The sequence below is a fragment of the Globicephala melas genome, chromosome X (genome assembly GCF_963455315.2).
Source record: "Globicephala melas chromosome X, mGloMel1.2, whole genome shotgun sequence".
In the NCBI taxonomy this organism is placed as follows: Eukaryota; Metazoa; Chordata; class Mammalia; order Artiodactyla; family Delphinidae; genus Globicephala; species Globicephala melas.
The window spans coordinates 13,236,702-13,260,162 of NC_083335.1; the positions used below are offsets into that span (position 1 = coordinate 13,236,702).

A 23,461-nucleotide genomic window follows, 5' to 3' on the forward strand; every position below is an offset into this window, starting at 1 on the left:
GCACGTCTAAATGAAAAACACTCAAATAGCTTAATAAGCTGTAAATAAGAAATTCAGAAATAGAATTAGCCCCTTCCCTTGCCCTCTCACTAGGTATACAACTCCATTCTTCCACAAGGGCTTGGAAACAACTTACAGGAAAGACACACTTCCAAAAACACCATTATCATGGGCCTAAAGAGTAAGAGTGATATAATGGGGAAGGTGGTGATAATTACATCAAAAACTTCAAAAATCTAGATAAGGTTAATTGCTTCAGCTGGGCCCTAAATGTAGCTCTGCGCTTTCTGGCAACCACTGTAAAGAGGAAAATGTATTGAACTGCATTGTTCTTATTGCTTGATAAAGGAAAGTACACTGGTTAATAAGCACCTCTCTGTAAAAGAGACTGCTGGATACTATGGAAGACAATGAATAGGGCAGGGAACCTGCCCACAAGGAGTTTGCCTATCTTATCTCTTCTGCAACTGCAGAGGCCTGAGGACTGTTGCTGAGAGGGGCTCTAGCACTTGACATTATGGGATAGAAATCAAAGGAAAACAGTGGGGTAGAAATCAAAGGTGACTAAACTAGGGGTCTAGAGGTGCTATTGAGGAGGAGGAGAAATTTGATGGGGAGAATGAGACGTCTCTGAGCCATAATTAATCACAGCTCTTCATTTTTGCTTCAAGGAAAGCCAAGGAGTTTATAATGTGTGATAAAAATGGCACAAATAATTCTCTCTCTGGCAGAGTCTCACTTTCTCTATCCCCCCCCCTTCATTAGTATGTTACTTTATTCATTACACTTTCATTCTGGTTTCGCTTCAAATACATTATTATTGGAGCTGAAGTATTTCAGAATGAAAAGCTTTTCTCAGATAGGTGTCTCCGAATTTCTTCTTTTTTTCTCTACAATCTCCGGCATGGAAGTAATGTCATTTTTTTCCTTAAGTGTTTCTCTAGTGAGGAGAATAGGAGATTTGGGGGAGGAATAGTGAAATATGATTAAATACATTTTATCAGCAATATTTCGTAGATGGAATAAATGTCATGTGCCACCGGAGTGAGGCCTTGAGAATTTGGGAAGAGTGAAAGAGGGTCTTGGTTTTGTCTTAGCTGTCAGTTGCCTATTAAGATATGCAAGTCACAATTATGGATATTATTGTAAACTATTAATGACATCAGCTGAATGCTGCTAAATACTTAAAACCATTTTAAGTTTCCTTCTTTGTTGAAACATTTTTCTAAAATGGTCCAGGTACTTTTCTTATTTTTGAAGTAGGGTCAGTTGCCCAAACCTGAATCACATCTCGATTACTAAGGATTGCACCCAAGGCCTCAGGATGTCTGTCCTGAAAAACAGAAATCACTATGCCAAATGGAGATGAAGATGGAGAAGGTGTAAGAGATTGAGCTGACTGCACAAATACCAAGGTACAGCTCATAAGCCTAGAAATCCTTTTTTAAATTCCATCTTGAAATTAGTTTCCCATTTCTTATTACTTTCCCATTTCTTTTAAAAAGCAGATTGCTAGCTAAGTTTATCTTAAAAAGTCAATGCACAGGCTCTCTCTCTAAGAATTTTTCTTTGCCTTTCTAAGCTGAAACTCTTCAGACTTTTTAAATATCACTGTACATTCGAAGCAATCATTATTGATTAAACTTTAAATATATATTTTTACTGGATTAGGCAGTCACCTTTTACACAAAACCCTTTTCTGCAGATTATGACCTGGTACTTGACTCAGAATGACCTTATTAGTGCTAATCATGCTTCCAAGAATACCTTTATTTGCAAGCTAGCCACTTGCTGTAAAATTCAATTTCAACTATTTTAAGGCAGAAGATGATGCTTGAATATTACTAGATTATCACACTAATTACTTTAAAATAATATGTAACAGTGGCCATTCAGTAAATTTTTTAAAAATCCACATAGAGGGTAAAAACACTCAAATGCTAAATTTGGAGAGTATCCAAGGCGTTTGGCCAATGAACATTTCTATAATGCCAAGGGACAGAATTAAATTCACAAAAATCAGCAATCTGTAGGCCATGAAATCTAGGTTAAAATGTGGTTGAGTGAGGAAAGTTGGCACATGGGTGTATACAATTTTCATTCATATTTAGGTAAAAACTGAACTGGGAGTAGAAGTACAGATGCAGGTGGAGAGATGACTAGGCACCTTGCAGGGGAGCCCATATTGGTTCTCCCTCTGTCAAAGCGATTCAACAAGCTCATGTTTCATTCAGGGACCACTTTTCAAGCTCCCAATATTTACTATGTGTGCTACGCACAAAAGCTGTGGTGGTGAACAAGACACCGTCTAATGTGAAACCAAAAAAAAGTATGACAAATCTTCATTTCAAATTCAATGAAATTGGATATTAAGGTGAACACAATAGCAGTAGGTGGAAGTAGTATTTCAACCAACCCCCTCTTACTTAACCATGTTGACTTGAGCAGCATCTCAACTCCATCACTGGCTTCTCCTTCCCACGGCCACCCCCTAATTCAAATTCTTATCATTTCATACCTTCAATATGAAGCTCTCTAAGCTTCAATAGCAGCTTTCTAAGAGGTCCCCCTGTGGCCAGTCTCTTTTGCTCTATTCATTCATCTTGCATAGGCTGATGATGCCATTTCTCTACTCAAAATTGTCAGATTCCACAGTGCTACAAAATCAAGTTCAAGCTCCTCACTTCCTTTTAAGGCTACTCCTCTACCAACACAGGCTCTATGCTTCAGCCAGGCTGACTTAACACTCGACTCCCCAAATCCACACTACAGTTTTTTCCCCTCTGTCTTTGCTTAGGTTGTCCTTTCTGCCTGGAATGTCCTCCTGTCTCTCCTTCCAAGAATATCTCACACGGTACCTCTCCCATGACTACTTCTTTAACCACCACAGCTGGATATAATCCCAGCCCTCCCTCCTCCCTTGGACTCTTTTAGTGGTTCGTTTGTACCTGGCTTATGGCACATAACACAAGCAGCTTCATACTAAAAGGTCAGGCAGGGACCATATCTTCCATAACTTTGTATTCTGTGCAGTACTCAGCCCTGTGCCTAACAAGTAATAGTTTTCAATAAATGTCTGTTGAATGAATCATTTCCTTGGGGAATTGAATGTATATAGATAGAACTCTTAATGGATTTAACAGGACTTTCAGCATTAAATGACCCCTGACATTTATAAAATCCATGTAGTAAACCACAAGCAATAGTCCTGCAAATTGAGTACTGCTGCTTGCTCTTGTATGAAGAGAAACAGAGGTAGGTAGGATTCTCATGACTTCCTCAAGGCCACACAAGGAGCCTTGGTTAGAGCTGTTATTACAAGTCAGCATTTTCTATGTTTATGCCACTTGCTGATACCATGTTTCACATCAAGCATTTCCATGGTTACATCTGTTGTTCACCCAAGAAAGAGGCATTTATCAAGACTACCTCTAAGGCCTCTATGAAAAATAAGACAATATTCCAAAATACATACAATGAAATATTATTCAGCCATGAGAAAGAAGGAAATCCTGCCTTTTTTGGCAATATGCATGTACCTTGAAGGCCAGACACAGAAAGACAAATACTGTACAATTTCACTGATATGAGGAATCTAAAAAAGCTAAACTCATAGAAACAGAGTAGAATGGAGGTTACCAGGGACTGGGGGTGGGGAAAATGGAGAGATGTGGTCAAAGGGTACAAACTTCCAGTTATAAGGTGAATATGTTATGGTAATCTAAGATACAGCATCGTGACTATAGTGAACAAAACTGTATTATATACTTGACAGTTGCTTAAGACAGTAAGTCTTAAACTGTTCTTACCACAAAAAGAGTAACTATGTGAGGTGGTCATCATTTCCCAATATATACTTGTATCAAATCATCATGTTGTACACCGTAAACTTACACAATGTTATATGTCAATTAAATCTCACTAAAGCTGGAAAAAATCCTTCCTCTAGTGGGGTACTAGCAGAATAAAAATGGACAATTAAAAAATTTTTTTTCAGTTACTTGGAAGTAAGTTAAGATTGAATTTGTTTCTATATAGAATGCTTTTCCGGCTAATAGAAAAAGCGAAATAACCAGGAAATGGCAAAACAAACAAACAAACAAAACACCTCTAGAGATTATGTTTTTATACAAGTTGGAAAAAATTTAAGTTTGTTGAATAAAGTATGTGATAAATATAAACATTAACAACAGAAAAACAACTTCTGGGATAAGTATTTAGCAAACATTTTAAAACCACACAGAGTTCTTAAATATATTCAACGTTCTCAAACGGTTACTTCAGGGTTACTATTTTTTCATAAATAGGATGAACAATTTTAAGGCAATATGACAATGTGATCTTAAAACAATGTCATCTTAAAAATACAGTCTCCAAAATGTATTTGGAATGGAATAAGAGATGATTGATACTATAATGCTGCCTACTCAATGTACCTAGACACATGTAAAAGATGGGTTAAGAGTTTAAAGTCACAAAGCACGTGACCGCCTGGAGGGGTGGGATAGGAGGGTGGGAGGGAGGGAGACGCAAGAGGGAAGAGATATGGGAACATATGTATATATATAACTGATTCACTTTGTTGTAAAGCAGAAACTAACACACCATTGTAAAGCAATTATACTCCAATAAAGATGTTAAAAAAAAGAGTTTAAAGTCACAGAGAAAAAGGTTTTCTGTTTGCATTTCTGCATCCTAGAGACAGAAATTAGAACCTTAGTACTATCTAGTTAGCTGGCAAATCATGGCTGACACATAGGATATCTCTTACTTAGTTCAGGAAATTTGCCATATTTAACACAGTTATATCACTGTGACTCTATGTTTTCAAGCTGTTGGATGGTTTTCAGTGTGGAAACTGCCTTCACTGTCTACCCACAAGAACATGTGTAGGAGCAAAAGGCTAATCTCTTTTCTACAAATTCCCAGTGGGTAAATAAAAATCTGAGTTTCAACAACAACAAAAAATATGTCCATTTACAATAGAAAAAACAGTCCAATTGAAAGCATACATTGACATGCCTATGACCAAGCAACAGCCGCAAAAACCGATGGATCGTTTTGTCACATCTACTTCTGTAAGTAACAGAGTTTGACATGACACTAAGCCATATTATACAAGCTCATCAGGAATAATATTGGAAAAATAATTTACTCCAACTCTAGACAACATGGTTAAGTCCAAATAGTGGAGATGATTTACAAAACAAAAGGTCGTAGACCAAATGGAATCATTCACTGACTTTTAAGAAAACAGTATCAAGAAAGACAGGAAAAAGCATGAGTTAAACTTCTCATTATGTCGAGCAGTAAAACTTGACTTTGTGGTGAGAACTGAAGGCACAGAAATAAAAACATTGAAAACCTAAGCAGGGTTGCAAATCTGGATTAGACAGCAACAGCAACAAAAACCATAAATTTGGGGCTTCCCTGGTGGCGCAGTGGTTGAGAGTCCGCCTGCCAATGCAGGGGACACGGCTTTGTGCCCCCGTCCGGGAGGATCCCACATGCCGTGGAGCGGCTGGGCCCGTGAACCATGGCCGCTGAGCCTGCGCGTCCGGAACCTGTGCTCCACAACGGGAGAGGCCACAACATTGAGGGGCCCGCGTACCACAAAAAAAAAAAAAAAAACACACACATAAATTTAAGAAACCAAAGACTGATTACACAGTGGAGGAAATACAGAAAAAAAATGAAAAGATTATTTAGAGATAATGAGGAAAGAACAGATGGCCAGATGGCTAAAATTCCTCTGGAATATATACCCCTGTAGGTCAACAATCAAGCGGCCAGCTGAGACAGAGGAAAACAAGGCAAACCTGGGGACTTTACAATCAGAAACCTAATCTGTAAGGGCAAAAACACCAGTGAGTAAATGATGTTCTATGAATAAAGTCATGTTCCTAGAAGAACTAATTGCTATTTCCAGATGCACAGAAGTACCTTGTATCCACGTTTCACAAAAACGTGAAGTAAAGAAAAAAACAATATTTATAATGACTTCATATAGCTATGTGACATGAGAGAATTATTATATGATCAAGTAAGATCAGACATCTATTTCCATAACATGTAAAGAGCTTCTTCCACACAAAAGAGTTGACATATAGTAGACAGTTCTCAAACTTCAGATATTCAGATCTCTTGTACTAAATGGGGTTCCTGTGACAAAGGGTCCATCTTAATGGTACCAAATTTTGGTTGAAGAATACATCCCTGGCCATATCACAAGTCCTTTCTTACCAGGTAGCCAATTGCAACCTTGGCTGCAAGGGGGAGAGAGAAATGATCTTGAGCTATGCTTCCATAAAACAACGTTTTAAATTCATTGGATTAGATTCCAAATTCTTTTACAAAACTGTATTTGACCCATAACAAGGCTGAGCTGCTAGTGCAACATTTTCAGTTAATCTGTGACAGGTACCTCCTTAGCTGGCCAGGACTTTGTACTAATGAGTATATCTATAACAGCATCAGACATCAAAGAGTTTCATGCAGTGAAGATATACGTGATCCACAGCCCGTTACAATCCCCGACTCTGGCTAGCTAACTCAGCAATGCAGGGTGTGAAGAAAAGGATGGACGAGGGAGTAGAGACAGCTCAGTGTTCTGACTCTTGGTGATTAAACAAAGCTTAGTATCACTAAGTTAGATAACATGGTCTAAAAATAAAAACACCCTGCCTCTCTTCCTCCTTCTTTTCAAAATTAATAGCCCAAATGACTGTCAGAGAACTAAATATGAAACTTTAATTAAAGTCTTCATCTAAACACAGTGTCATGAAACAATAAATGAGGGAGAGATTAGGAAAGGGAAAGTTGACTTTTTGCCCCTTTTGAAATAACAGAAAGTGAAGGAGAAACACAAAACGTTGAAAACAGGGCATCCCAATGTCATGTGGGACAGTCTGACGTGATAAGCACTGGATGCTTTTGGTTTAGTAAAACAATAGCCCAGTGCTTGCTTCGACAGCACATATTCTAAAATTGGAAAGATACAGAGAAGACTAGCATGGCTCCCGCACACGGATGACACGAAAATTCGTGACGCGTTCCATATTTTTGAGCAGTATGTTTCTTCTCTTAGAATTAAACGAATGCTGCAAAGATCAAAAACAAACAAAACACAATAAGCCCAAATGATGTTTTCTCCATCTCCTTCTTCACCACAGGAAAAAAGACTGAAATGATTGGAAGAACACTGGAGTTCTCAGGATCTTTTGATAACTGCTTATGTGACGTTGGACAAGGGACTCTCCCTCACTGGATCTCCAGTTTCCTATCTGTAAATGGTGACAATCTGAAATGAATGTTCTACATTCAAAGTTTTTGATTTGCTAGGTTTGTGAAGCGCTGTTATGGGTATGAGTGCTTTCTTAACTATTTAAATTATCCAACCCATCTAGTTAGTTGAGGTTAGTCCCAAGACCAGCCACTCCATGCATTTCAGAGTTTTCTCATTACCACACCCAAAGTTTAAAAAAGAGAAGAAAGTAAAAGAAACATTAGGACTTTCCTGGTGGCACAGTGGTTAAGAATCCACCTGCCAATGCAGGGGACACAGGTTCAAGCCCTGGTCTGGGAAGATCCCATATGCTGTGAAGCAAATAAGCCCGTGCGCCACAACTACTTAGCTTGCGCTCTAGAGCCCGTGAGCCACAACTACTGAAGCCCGTGCTCCGCAACAAGAGAAGCCACAGCAATGAGAAGACCGCGCATCGCAACCAAGAGTAGCCCCCGCTCGCCGCAACTAGGGAAAGTCCGCACACAGCAACAAAGACCCAATGCAGCCCAAAATTAAATAAATAAATAAATTAATTAATTAATTAAAAAGATTTTAAAAAAGAAACAATAATACTCCACTGTATTTCTGAGCATCAAAAGACAGGAGATGCATGTGCAAGACTAAGAAAGTTCTTTTTAAAACATTTAACTTTGAAATAATTTTAGACTTACAGAGAAATTACAAAAATAGTACAGAACGCCCCTGGAGACCCTTAACTCAGATTCTGTAATGTCTATAACTTACATACCATACATAGCACAGTTATAAAAACCAGGAAATTATCTTTACTACAATACCATTAAATAAACTAGAGACCTTATTTGAATTTCACCAATTTTTCCCCTAATGTCCTTTCTCTGCTCCAGTATCCAATCCAGGATCCCATATTGCATTTACTTGTCATGTTTATTTAGTCTCCTCCAATCTGTGACAGTTTCTCAGTCTTTCCTCATCTCTTGGTCCATTTTCTCCTCCCTCCCTTTCTTGACTGACAGTTAGTAGAGAAGTGTGTTACCCATCACTTCTAAGATGGACACTTCCACATTTTGACATCTTGGATATTGGGATGATCCTTACCATCAATGGTATGTTGAGGAGATGTTGAATAAATGAAGAAGATATTTATCGATTTTCACAAGAGGAAAACTTTACAGCACAGAAACCCAGCAGACACCATCTTTATCAGGTGATTAAGGTTAACATGAGAGAGAAGATACATCAACATCAAGTACCCTCGAATATGACGCACATCATTTCTATGGTTTTCTTGCCAAAAATGCATGACCTCAGTCAAATCATGAGAATGCATTTGACAAACCCAAACTGAGAGGCATTCTACAAAATAACTGACCAGTACTCATCCAAAGTGTCAGGGTCATGAAAGACAAGGAAAGGCTGAGGAACTGTCACAGATTGGAGGAGACTAAATAAACATGACAAGTAAATGCAATGTGGGGTCCTGGAGCAGAGAAAGGACATTAGAGGGAAAATTGGTGAAATTCAAATAAGGTCTCTAGTTTACTTAATGGTATTGAACTAGAGTTATTTCCTGGTTTTGATAACTGTGCTATGTATGGTATGTAAGTTGTTGACATTACAGGAAGCTGGGTGAAGGGTATGCAGGAACTCCTTGTACTATTTTTGCAACTTTTCTGTAAGCCTAAAATTATTTCAAAATAAAAAGTTTAACAAGTGAGGCTGAGCTATCAATATGTATTTCATTGGGTACTGACTGTAATTCCATTTTTCTTTCAAAAGAGATTTTTGAAATGTCCAAAATAGCATTGACTTTTACTGGTCAAAGATACATCCTTTTTAAGGTCAATAATAGAAGATAGAGATCCTTAAGTAAAATGTTATTTTCCTTGAGTCTCAGGATGACAGGTGCTGTCTATGTATCTTTATAATACAGGCAGACCCCTCTGATCAAGCTCATAAATGATTCTAAATCTTGCATAATTCAGCAACCCTTGGGATTATGTTGCTAGGAGTCTTCTGCTCCCAGTAAGTTTTCCCTTAGCAAGCAGGGATGAGGTAAATATTCACTAAAAAATAATCAAATTTTAAACTGGTGAAAACTGCTGTGACTAGTGATACTAGTACAGAATATACTGGTAACTCAGGACAAATTGACCTACAAGGATAGATTCACACCCATACGTCTATAAAACCAGTTTCACTTGCCAAAATATTATTATGCTTGCGATCATATGTGATGTTTGAAGACATAGTATGGGGCTGTTTTGTGTTTTCCTCACCCAGTCCTCTGACCATGCCTGCTGCTAAGGCCCTTGCCAGGAGATTTTTGTCACAAAACTACCCAAGGTGGTGAGTGCAGTGGGCAGATGTGATGGGTGTTGATCTTTCATAATTAAATAATGACAGCATATATATCCTCCCTAGATAACAAGTGGCAGGTATCACAGTGCTTCAAGTATGGAGAAGAAGGTTTAAGACACATGAAATTGCTGAAGCAGAATACATGAAGACAATATTGGCTACGAAAACAATCACAGATTCTAGTATTTTCAGTATTTTCTAGTATTTTCAGGAATGATCTTTTGTTAAAGTCAAGGGACAGTCGCTAAAAATACCAACCTAGATCAATTGCAAACTGTAATATCAAGAAATTGGCACAGAATGGGTGAAGCAATACTTTGGAGAGAAATTCTGAAATAAATTGTGCCAAGCCGACTAGGCAATTGAGTCAAAAAACAGCTGCATATCAACATGACACAAGACTCTTTTACGTAGCTGGAAATTAATCTATGGGCTGTGCTATCTAGATCTCTATCTGAAGATGGTGCAAACTTCATCCCTGAACACTCAACATTCATGGAGTGATGGGCACAGCACTTCAGCACAATGCACAATTAGCCATCAAGCTTGCCCTCCTTATTTTCATAACATTCCCTCATTATAAGGTGAGTATAGGATATTGTTAACTATTGTGCCTATTACGAAGGCAAAGAACCATCACCATCTGGTAGAGTACCTAGCGCTAATGGAATCCTTATAAAAACAACAAAAACAAAAGCAGCTGCCCAAAACTCATCAAGTGATTGCTTGTTATTTAACCACTCATGGAAGAAGAAACAGTGCACAGATACATCTCAAAAGTGTTTCAAGCACAGAAACTCAAAGTGGGTAGCAAATGCTGCAATAACCATCGAGGTATGTTATTTTGTTATTTGTGTATTATAGATATGATAGTAGTACAACCCACGTAGGTCAACTATTGTCAACCTGGTATAGTTTTCATGCTTATCATGGATAAGGAATAATATACGAGAACTACAAAGCTTTTATGCAGACGTGGAACTGTGATGCATGTGCTATCTAAATGACTAATTAATTGTTTGAAAGGCACTGTATGTTTCAAATACTAAGATTTTCATTAAAATTTGAGGATGTAAGGATTATGTAAATCATCTTTATCTTGTGCGACTGGTCATCAAGATTTTAACATACGAAAAATTATTTTAAAAACACTGGATATACTGAGTAGACAGTGTATTTAAATAATTAAGTGGCTTATTACTATTCATTGGCCATTATCTATTTAGTCTCTGAATTAAACATTTTCCAAGCTTTAAAGTGGTAGTGCAGTATGCATTTTGTTAACAATCATGTTCCATATTACTTTTTCAAAATGTTTCCATTATGGCATTCTTTTGCCTTTAAATGGGAGAACTGATCTGAAGTATATCAATGATTAGTAATATCACACATCTCTTTCCGCCAGACACCTGAAAAGACAGAATTTACAAAGCCTGCAAGGAACTCTATATCTAAGAGTAAGCCATAAAAACAGTGATACTTAGCTTGAAGAACTAACATCACACTCATGGCAACTGGATGTGGGCATGTCCATTTGAAACATTAATGTGTAGTTTTAGATAATAAAACCCTAACTAAATAGAACTGTTTTGAAGAACTCCTAAAATAAGCATCTTAGTTAATAGTAAGAAGATAACTTTTCATTTAATTCACTTTTTTTTGGGGGGGGCATGTTATGCGGCTTGCAGGATCTTCCCCAACCAGGGACTAAACCCGGGGCCATGGAGTCAAAGCGCCGATTCCTAACCACTGGACTGCCAGGGAAGTCCTTAATTCACTTTTATAGTGATACATGGCTTTTCATTTATGTTATCTCATTGGAATCTCCACAATATTCATGGAAGTAAGGTAGAGAAGAATTACCCATGCATTACAGATAAAGCAACTCAAGCTCTGTCAGATTAAGTAGCTAAAGTCAAAAACAGTAGTGGGGCTGGGACTCCTGAAACAAGATCTGTAAAGTGACTAGTGCAGTGCTGGACACTCTATATGAACTGGCTAAAAGACATCTCCTTTTTTCCCCCTTAAACTAGTCCAGTGCTCTTTTCCATTTAAGGCACTGCACAGTCCTTGATTTAAGTAATACACAGAAGATTTAAATAATACATAAAATAATTGTAGATGAAACCTGAATGAAAATGAAATAAAGAAAACAGAATAAGCCCTTTAGTTATAATATCTGCTACAAAAAAGAGCAATTCAGACATTTTCAATGTTAGGAATTGCCATTATCTTTATAACTAGTTCCCATTCTTGAACTGGAATGGTCTGCAACAAAAACTAGCAACCATGAAATAAGCAAAAGTAACTACTTAAGTAGGATATCACGATAACATGTTTTCTGAATAAATGATCACAGGAAGGAATACATCTCTATTAGCCAAAGCAGCCATAAATAAAAATGTGAATGAGGTAAAATTGGTCATGATGAGGATAAAACAATATCAAGAAATTGAGGCTTGGTTGGGCAAGATGGTGGAAGAGTAAGACGCGGAGATCACCTTCTTCCCCATAGATACACCAGAAATACATCTACACGTGGAACAACTCCTACAGAACACCTACTGAGCACTGGCAGAAGACCTCAGACCTCCCAAAAGGCAAGAAACTCCCCACGTACCTGGGTAGGGCAACAGAAAAAATAATAAACAGAGACAAAAGGATAGGGAAGGGACCTGCACCAGTGGGAGGGAGCTGTGAAGGAGGAAAGGTTTCCACACACTAGGAGGCCCCTTCGCAGGCGGAGACTGCGGGTGACGAAGGGGGAAAGCTTTGGAGCCGCGGAGGAGAGCACAGTAACAGGGGTGCAGAGGGCAAAGCAGAGAGATTCCCGCACAGAGGATCGGTGCCAACCGGCACTCACCAGCCCGAGATGCTTGTCTGCTCACCCGCCGGGGCGGGCGGGGCCGGGAGCTGAGGCTTGGGCTTTGGTCGGAGCACCGGGAGAGGACTGGGGCTGGCGGCTTGAACACAGCCTGAAGGGGGTTAGTGCACCATGCCTAGCCGGGAGGGAGTCCGGGAAAAAGTCTGGACCTGCCGAAGAGGCAAGAGACTTTTTCTTCCCACTTCGTTTCCTGGTGCGCGAGGCGAGGGGATTAAGAGCGCCGCTTAAAGGAGCTCCAGAGACGGGTGTGAGCCACGGCTAAAAGCGCGGACCCCAGAGACGGGCATGGGACGCTAAGGCTGCTGCTGCCGCCACCAAGAAGCCTGTGTGCGAGCACAGGTCACCATCCACACCTCCCCTCCCGGGAGCCTGTGCAGCCCGCCACTGCCAGGGTCCCGGGACCCAGGGACAACTTCCCCGGGAGAACACACGGCGCGCCTCAGGCTGGTACAACATCACGCTGGCCTCTGCCGCCGCAGGCTCGCCCCGCACTCCGTACCCCTCCCTCCCCCCGGCCTGAGTGAGCCAGAGCCCCCGAATCAGCGGCTCCTTTAACCCCGTCCTGTCCGAGCGAAGAACAGACACCCTCCAGCGACCTACACGCAGAGGCGGGGCCAAATCCAAAGCTGAGCCCCTGGGAGCTGTGAGAACAAAGAAGAGAAAGGGAAATCTCTCCCAGCAGCCTCAGGAGCAGCGGATTAACTCTCCACAATCAACGTGATGTGCCCTTCATCTGTGGAATACATGAATAGACAACAAATCATCCCAAATTGAGGAGGTGAACTTTGAAAGCAAGATTTATGATTTTTCCCCCTTTTCCTCTTTTTGTGAGTGTGTATGTGTATGCTTCTGTGTGAGATTTTGTCTGTATAGCTTTGCTTCCACCATTTGTCCGAGGGTTCTATCCATCCGGTTTTTTTAAAAATTTTTTTCTTGATAATTACCTTTTATTTTAATAACTTTATTTTACTTTATATTCGTTCTTTCTTTCCTTCCTTCCCTCCTTTAGACAACGAATCATCCCAAATTGAGAAGGTGAACTTTGAGAGCTAGATTTATGATTTTTTCCCCTTTTCCTCTTTCTGTGAGTGTGTATGTATATGCTTCTGTGTGAGATTTTGTCTGTATAGCTTTGCTTCCACCATTTGTCCTAGGGTTCTATCCATCCGTTTTTTTGTTTGTTTGTTTTTCTCTTAATAATTATTTTTTTATTTTAATAACTTTATTATAGTTTATCATACTTTATTTTACCTTATCTTCTTTCTTTTTTCCTTCCTTCCTCCCTCCCTCCCTCCCTCCTTTCTTTCTTTCTTTCTACTTCTAATTCTTTCTTTCTACTTTTTCTCCCTTTTATACTGAGCCATGTGGATGAAAGAATCTTAGTGCTGCAGCCAGGAGTCAGTGCTGTGCCTCTGAGGCGGGAGAGCCAACTTCAGGACACTGGTCCACAAGAGACCTCCCAGCTCCACATAATATCAAACGGCAAAAATCTCCCAGAGATCTCCATCTCAACACCAGCACTCAGCTTCACTCAACGACCAGCAAGCTACAGTGTTGGACATCCTATGCCAAACAACTAGCAAGACAGGAACACAACCCCACCCATTAGCAGAGAGGCTGCCTAAAATCATAATAAGTCCACAGGCACCCCAAAACACAGCAACAGACGTGGACCTGCCCACCAGAAAGACAAGATCATGCGTCATCCACCAGAACACAGGCACTAGTCCCCTCCACCAGGAAGCCTACACAACCCACTGAACCAACCTTAGCCACTGGGGACAGACACCAGAAAACAACGGGAACTACGAACCTACAGCCTGCAAAAAGGATACCCCAAACACAGTAAGATAAGCAAAATGAGAAGACAGAAAAACACACAGTAGATGAAGGAGCAAGATAAAAACCCATCAGACCTAACAAATGAAGAGGAAATAGGCAGTCCACCTGAAAAAGAATTCAGAATAATGATAGTAAAGATGATCCAAAATCTTGAAAACAGAATAGACAAAATGCAAGAAACATTTAACAAGGACCTAGAAGAACTAAAGATGAAACAAACAACAATGAACAGCACAATAAATGAAATTAAAAATACTCTAGATGGGATCAAGAGCAGAATAACTGAGGCAGAAGAACGGATAAGTGACCTGGAAAATAAAATAGTAGAAATAACTACTGCAGAGCAGAATAAAGAAAAAAGAATGAAAAGAACTGAGGACAGTCGCAGAGACCTCTGGGACAACATTAAAGGCACCAACATTCGAATTATAGGGGTTCCAGAAGAAGAAGAGAAAAAGAAAGGGACTGAGAAAATATTTGAAGAGATTATAGTTGAAAACTTCCGTAATATGGGAAAGAAATAGTTAATCAAGTCTAGGAAGCACAGAGAGTCCCTTACAGGATAAATCCAAGGAGAAATACGCCAAGACACATATTAATCAAACTGTCAAAAATGAAATACAAAGAAAACATATTAAAAGCAGCAAGGGAAAAACAACAAATAACACACAAGGGAATCCCCATAAGGATAACAGCTGATCTTTCAGCAGAAACTCTGCAAGCCAGAAGGGACTGGCAGGACATATTGAAAGTAATGAAGGAGAAAAACCTGCAACCAAGATTACTCTATCCAGCATGGATCTCATTCAGATTTGATGGAGAAATTAAAACCTTTACAGACAAGCAAAAGCTGAGAGAGTTCAGCACCACCAAACCAGCTCTACAACAACTGCTAAAGGAACTTCTCTAGGCAAGAAACACAAGAGAAGGAAAAGACCTACAATAATGAACCCAAAACAATTAAGAAAATGGGAATAGGAACATACATATCGATAATTACCTTAAATGTAGATGGACTAAATGCTCCCACCAAAAGACACAGATTGGCTGAATGGATACAAAAACAAGACCCATATATTTGCAGTCTACAAGAGACCCACTTCAGACCTAGAGACACAAAGTGAGGGGATGGAAAAAGATATTCCATGCAAATGGAAACCAAAAGAAAGCTGGAGTAGCAATTCTCACATCAGACAAAATAGACTTTAAAATAAAGACTATTAGAAGAGACAAAGAAGGACACTACATAATGATCAAGGGATCGATCCAAGAAGAAGATATAACAATTGTAAATATTTATGCACCCAACATAGGAGCACCTCAATACATCGGGCAAATACTAACAGCCATAAAAGGGGAAATTGACAGAAACACATTCATAGTAGGGGCCTTCAACACCCCACTTTCACCAATGGACAGATCATCCAAAATGAAAATAAATAAGGAAACACAAGCTTTAAATGATACATTAAACAAGATGGACTTAACTGATATTCATAGGACATTCCATCCAAAAACAACAGAATACACATTTTTCTCAAGTGCTCATGGAACATTCTCCAGGATAGATCATATCTTGGGTCACAAATCAAGCCTTGGTAAATTTAAGAAAACTGAAATTGTATCAAGTATCTTTTCCGACCGCAATGCTATGAGACTAGACATCAATTACAGGAAAAGACCTGTAAAAAATACAAACACATGGAGGCTAAACAATACACTACTTAATAACGAAGTGATCACTGAAGAAATCAAAGAGGAAATAAAAAAATTCCTAGAAACAAATGACAATGGAGACACGACGACCCAAAATCTATGGGATGAGCAAAAGCAGTTCTAAAAGGGAAGTTTATAGCAATACAAGCCCACCTTAAGAAACAGGAAACATCTTGAATAAACAACCTAACCTTGCACCTAAAACAATTAGAGAAAGAACAAAAAACCCCCAAAGTTAGCAGAAGGAAAGAAATCATAAAAATCGGATCAGAAATAAACGGAAAAGAAATGAAGGAAACAGTAGCAAAGATCAATAAAACTAAAAGCTGGTTCTTTGAGAAGATAAACAAAATAGATAAACCATTTGCCAGACTCATCAAGGAAAAAAGGGAAAAGACTCAAATCAATACAATTAGAAATGAAAAAGGAGAAGTAACAAGTGACACTGCAGAAATACAAAAGATTATGAGAGATTACTACAAGCAACTCTATGCCAATAAAATGGACAACCTGGAAGAAATGGACAAATTCTTAGAAATGCACAACCTGCCAAGACTGAATCAGGAAGAAATAGAAAATATGAACAGACCAATCACAAGCACTGAAATTGAAACTGTGATTAAAAATCTTCCAACAAACAAAAGCCCAGGACCAGATGGCTTCACAGGCGAATTCTCTCAAACATTTAGAGAAGAGCTATCACCTATCCTTCTCAAACTCTTCTACAATATAGCAGAAGGAGGAACACTCCCAAACTCATTCTATGAGGCCACCATCACCCTGATACCAAAACCAGACAAGGATGTCACAAAGAAAGAAAACTACAGGCCAATATCACTGATGAACATAGATGCAAAAATCCTCAACAAAATACTAGCAAACAGAATCCAACAGCACATTAAACGGATCATACACCATGATCAAGTGGGGTTTATTCCAGGAATGCAAGGATTCTTCAATATACACAAATCAATCAACGTGATACACCATATCAACAAACTGAAGGAGAAAAACCATACGATCATCTCAATAGATGCAGAAAAAGCTTTTGACAAAATTCAACACCCATTTATGATAAAAACCCTCCAGAAAGCAGGCATAGAGGGAACTTTCCTCAACATAATAAAGGCCATATATGACAAACCCACAGCCAACATTGTCCTCAATGGTGAAAAACTGAAAGCATTTCCACTAAGATCAGGAACAAGACAAGGTTGCCCACTCTCACCCCTCTTATTCAACATAGTTTTGGAAGTTTTAGCCACATCAATCAGAGAAGAAAAGGAAATAAAAGGAATCCAAATTGGAAAAGAAGAAGTAAAGCTGTCACTGTTTGCAAATGACATGACACTATACATAGAGAATCCTAAAGATGCTACCAAAAAACTACTAGAGCTAATCAATGAATTTGGTAAAGTAGCAGGATACAAAATTAATGCCCAGAAATTTCTGGCATTCCTATACACTAATGATGAAAAATCTGAAAGCGAAATCAAGAAAACACTCCCATTTACCATTGCAACAAAAAGAAAAAAATATCCAGGAATAAACCTACCTAAGGAGACAAAAGACCTGTATGCAGAAAATTATAAGACACTGATGAAAGAAATTAAAGATGATACAAATAGATGGAGAGATATACCATGTTCTTGGATTGGAAGAATCAACATTGTGAAAATGACTCTACTACCCAAAGCAATCTACAGATTCAATGCAATCCCTATCAAACTACCACTGGCACTTTTAACAGAACTAGAACAAAAAATTTCACAATTTGTATGGAAACACAAAAGACCCCGAATAGCCAAAGCAATCCTGAGAATGAAAAACGGAGCTGGAGGAATCAGGCTCCCTGACTTCAGACTATACTACAAAGCTACAGTAATCAGGACAGTATGGTACTGGTGCAGAAACAGAAAGATAGATCAATGGAACAGGATAGAAATCCCAGAGATAAACCCACGCACATATGGTCACCTTACCTTTGATAAAGGAGGCAGGAATGTACAGTGGAGAAAGGACAGCCTCTTCAATAAGTGGTGCTGGGAAAACTGGACAGGTACACGTAAAATATGAGATTAGATCACTCCCTAACACCATACGCAAAAATAAACTCAAAATGGATTAAAGACCTAAATGTAAGGCCAGAAACTATCAAACTCTTAGAGGAAAACATAGGCAGAACACTCTAAGACATAAATCACAGCAAGATCCTTTTTGACCCACCTCCTAGAGAAATGGAAATAAAAACAAAAATAAACAAATTGGACCTAATGAAACTTCAAAGCTGTTGCACAGCAAAGGAAACCGTAAACAAGATGAAGAGACAACCCTCAGAATGGGAGAAAATATTTGCAAATGAAGCAACTGACAAAGGATTAATCTCCAAAATTTATAAGCAGCTCATGGAGGTTAATAACAAAAAAACAAACAACCCAATCCAAAACTGGGCAGAAGACCTAAATAGACATTTCTCCAAAAAAGATATACAGACTGCCAACAAACACATGAAAGAATTCTCAACATCACTAATCATTAGAGAAATGCAAATCAAGACTACAATGAGATATCATCTCACACCGGTCAGAATGGCCATCATCAAAAAATCTAGAAACAATAAATGCTGGAGAGGGTGTGGAGAAAAGGGAACCCTCTTGCACTGTTGGTGGGAATGTAAATTGATACAGCCACTGTGGAGAACAGTATGAGGTTCCTTAAAAAACTACAAATAGAACTATCATATGACCCAGCAATCCCACTACTGGGCATATACCCTGAGAAAAACATAATTCAAAAAGAGTCATGTACCAAAATGTTCATTGCAGCTCTATTTACAATAGCCTGGAGATGGAAACAATCTAAGTGCCCATCATCGGATGAATGGATAAAGAAGATGTGGCACATATATACAACGGAATATTACTCAGCCATAAAAGAAACGAAATTGAGCTATTTGTAATGAGGTGGATGGACCTAGAGTCTGTCATACAGAGTGAAGTAAGTCAGAAAGAGAAAGACAAATACTGTATTCTAACACATATATATGGAATTTAAGAAAAAAAATGTCATGTAGAACCTAGGGGTAAGACAGGAATAAAGACACAGACCTACTAGAGAATGGACTTGAGGATATGGGGAGGGGGAAGGGTAAGCTGTGACAAAGTGAGCGAGAGAGGCATGGACATATATACACTACCAAACGTAAGGTAGATAGCTAGTGGGAAGCAGCCGCACAGGGAGATAAGCTCGGTGCTTTGTGACCGCCTGGAGGGGTGGGATAGGGAGGCTAGGAGGGAGGGAGATGCAAGAGGGAAGAGATATGGGAACATATGTATATATATAACTGATTCATTTTGTTGTAAAGCAGAAACTAACACACCATTGTAAAGCAATTATACTCCAATAAAGATGTTAAAAAAAAAAGAAATTGAAATGGTTATTAAGGTTAATTCATTTCCCCCCCCATATCTATTTTAACATATTTTGAAAAAAAATCTAAAATGAATCACAGCAAATCTTACTAATTCAACCAGGAATCTATTATCATTTTTTACTCTTATGCTTTAATTTGTACGTTTATGCTTAATTTAAGAATAACCATGGATAAAACATGAAAATCAGTGCATTTTTCATTCTGCAATCATATATGTTCTATTCTACATAATATCTCACCTGTCCTCATATTTTGTTTATACTCATGTACATAATATTCAGGTTTGATCACCTTGGCAATAGACCTTTCCTTATAAAATGTGCTCACAAATATGAAATTGGTCAATCAGTTGCTCAGGAAGAAAATTACATGAACCTAGTTTTGTAGCAAATATGTTTAAGTTAAAGGTTCAAAATATCCTTTAACTAAGAAAATTCAAAATACCATCATTTTCCTCCTGGATGGTCAGATTTTCACCTTATACTTTCTCTGTCTGACTTTATTTATCCTCTGATTGGTCCCTGCCAAGTATATTTTGATAATATAGATAATAAGCTATATTTCAGTGAAGGACTTCTCTATGTTGAGGACTATGACCACTGTATTAAAATCTAAATAATATACACAGACGTAAAGTACAGCAAGGCTACAACTTCTCACTCCTACAAAAATTCTTGAATTTTTTTTTTATTTAAGTCTATCTATCTCGGTCAGTGAGCTTTGATTGGTGAGCTTTAGTCTGGCTTAGTTCTACAAAGTCTACATCCTGTCTTAAAAAACAAACAAACTTACTGCTTTCATGGTATCATTAACTTGACTAATTTCAAGGCACAACATATTTCAAAAAAAACCCAGAGAAATCAACAAGTTTCAATTAAAAATGATGTGCATTTAGATGAGACTCACCTTTAAAGAATCAAAACAAGCCATCACACGACCATTTTCCACATGGCAAACTCTTGGCGGATGGGCAAACTTGCAATCTGCATCAGCTCGAGAGCAGGTTCCTCTCTGAAATTCTCTACAGACTTCCAAAGTCAGCCACTTGGTATCACGAACCAGGGCAACATTGACAGCCGTCATATTGAAAGCAAAGTTAAAATCAAGTGCACCCTCTCTACAACACTATTACTGCTGTGGTTGAAAGGTTAAAAATAAATTCAAGCTAAATGTGAAGAGATAACTGGTTGCTTTGGTGAAAGGTTTCTTTGTTAGCACTTAAGTTTTCATTTAAGTCAAATTTGGTGGTCTAGTCAAACAAAAAGCCCACTATAAAATAAAAATCGTATCAGAATAACTAAAAATCAAATTAGAGACCAACTCCTAAGAAGGCAGCCGTCAAGGTTAAGATATTGAGTGCTTTATTTTTTTCCTCTGCTGAAGTTACTTCAAATAACTGGCAGAGTTTCAAAAGGATTCTGTGCTCTCCAGTTGATATTTTCAATTATTCTCGCAAAAAGCATATGCTGCTGGCTGCCTGTCAATGTGTGGAATGGTCTCAAGTCAAGGGGAGAAAAGTTTTTTTACCTATCTCTTGGCTTTAAAGATTAATAGGATGTTACAACTGCAATTTTTTTTTGTTTTTGCTGCAAAATCGGGAGGAGGAAAAATGACTATGAAAATTGAGAATCAAAGAAAAAAAGAATGAACGAGTTGCTGAGAATGAACTACAAGCACACCAGGGTTTTTTTGTGGGGGCGGGGCGAGGAGAGGTGGCAGTGATGGTGGTAGGGAGAGGGGTTTATAAAGAGGCAGCTCGAAAGTGGAATCCAATCAGCAGTTTTCAGAAAAGGCACTTTCCAGAAACCTGCAAAAAATAAAATAAAATAAAATAAAATTAGCTAATATAACACATTGCTTCCGTTTTAAACTCTAGATTTGGAAAAGTAGTAATATATCCTCTTTAAAACAGGAAGCATCTAGATACTGACAGTGCAACGTAGGAGACAGTCAGCCATTGTCAATAAAAAGGGCATTTCCCAGTGTAGAACTGTACATAGTAAAAGGAAGCAACCACTTCGATTTACTGTTGAGATACAAGACTGGGCAACAACCCAATTAAAAAGAAAAAAAAAGATTATTTCATTTTGGTCTGTTTGGGGGCAGAAATTCATTCAGGGGTCCACTGCACAGAAAGAGCCAGAGCCTGACATGTCAGCGCTTTATGTAGTCATGATCCACCTGTGTGTCTTCAGGTTTTAGAGGCTACCAAAGACCTGCCATTAAACTGGCTTTACTATGATCTGATCGAAGGCTTGATGATCTGCTCTCAAAATCCAGAAAACAGAAATTGCTAGGAAAATTTAAGATGCTCCAAGAGGTAACTGTGTATTTGAAATGTAATTGTTGATGATCACACAAAACAGATATGACATAACTAGCTGGAGACCCACTGCAAATGAGGTAGGGGAGAGACTGTGAAATGTAAAATGTGCTTCAGATCAAGAAAGAAATCCTTTGAAAAGATGCTGGATTTTTTTTTCTGTGTATGCTCTATTAGTTCTTAGTCTTTATGAAGGGATATTGGAACAACTCAGAAGGAGGTTTCAGCATGGACAAATAAGTGAGACCGAAAGCACTGTTCATACACTGGCCATACATTAAATACTGTGCAGCTTTAGGGTTTGTACTTTAAACCAGTGTCGACCAGCAACAATTTCTAGGAACTCAGCTGAGAAGATAGATTAAATGTTAATTTATTGGCATTATGCCATGAACACATACCAAAATAACAGGGATTTTCTAAAGCAAAAGTAAGCTCTGAGTATCAGACAAATCAACTAATTGTTAACTTCATCAAAAAAGTAGAATTAAAGTTCTTGAAAACATTTCATTTACTTTTTAAAACAGTTTCTTCAATAATTTTACAGAATCTGGATTTTTGCTTTATTCTTTCCGCATTCAAGATGAAACTCAATATCACCTAATTTTTCAGATACCATTAGGAAATTAAGTATATAGAAAATCCATGCAGGCTTATCCATTTAAGAGCAAAACGTGTTTCTCTAAGTCATTCTTCATGGAAATATTTCTAAAATGTATTATATGTAGCTTTGCCTTCTTAAAAAATACTGAACATAATTTGGGCTCTGGTTGAAGACTTGGGGTCATAAAATGCCCTGGGAAGTATTATAGTTCTCTTTCAGTGGCAGATTGTTAATTGTCACTTCTACTGTCACTTCCCTTCCTGCCACAATATCTGCCATGGTGGATTGTCCAGCTCCTTTCTGGAATACATAATAGCTAATCATGAGGCTGAATAAGAGTTAGTTACTCACTGTATGAGGGGCCTGTGGGCAAAGTGCAGGGCTTTCATGCAGAAGGTCTGTGACTACTCTTACTGGTTTGGAAACCCTTTTGCAATATGTTCCATTCAGGACCATGTTCTAGAGGGTTAAGGTTGCCAGGTGAATGACCTCTAAAAATATTTAAAATAGATATCTATTTTAAACAGCCAGATGGGGGAAATGCAAATGAAAATCACAATGTGATACCACTTCACACCCATTAGGATAGCTACAATAAAAAAGAAAAACTGGAGGGGTTTCCCTGGTGGTGCAGTGGTTGACAGTCCGCCTGCCGACGCAGGGGACACGGGTTCGTGCCCCGGTCCGGGAAGATCCCACATGCCGCGGAGCGGCTGTGCCCGTGAGCCATGGACACTGAGCCTCCGCATCCGGACCCCCTGTGCTCCGCAACGGGAGAGGCCACAACAGTGAGAGGCCCGCATACCGCAAAAAATAAGAAAAAAAAAAAAGAAAAATTGGAGAAATTGAAACTATCGTACATTGCTGGTGGGAATGTAAAATAGTGCAGCTGCTGCAGCAGTATAACAGTTCCTCAAAATGTTAAGCAGTTACAATATGACCTAGCAGTTCCATGCCTAGGTATATACCCAAAAAAATTGAAAGCAGGATCTCGAAGACATATGTGTACACTCATGTTCATAGCAGCACTATTC

General features: G+C 38.7%; 1 protein-coding gene and 1 non-coding gene across 3 annotated transcripts in view; one reads left to right on the forward strand and one right to left on the reverse strand.

Moving 5' to 3' along the window:
- MBNL3 (muscleblind like splicing regulator 3) overlaps positions 1 to 20,583 on the reverse strand; it is a 60,021-nt gene extending 39,438 nt beyond the window's left edge. For both annotated transcript variants that reach the window (XM_060292167.1, XM_030846524.2), the window contains exon 1: positions 20,407 to 20,583. In XM_060292167.1, the coding sequence (XP_060148150.1) occupies positions 20,407 to 20,583 (177 nt within the window). The remainder of the gene's footprint in view (positions 1 to 20,406) is intronic.
- On the forward strand, positions 6,958 to 7,064 carry LOC115847086 (U6 spliceosomal RNA). Its single transcript, XR_004037167.1, has one exon. It is a non-coding gene; the product is annotated as a U6 spliceosomal RNA (small nuclear RNA).
- Positions 20,584 to 23,461: the final 2,878 nt, after the last annotated feature.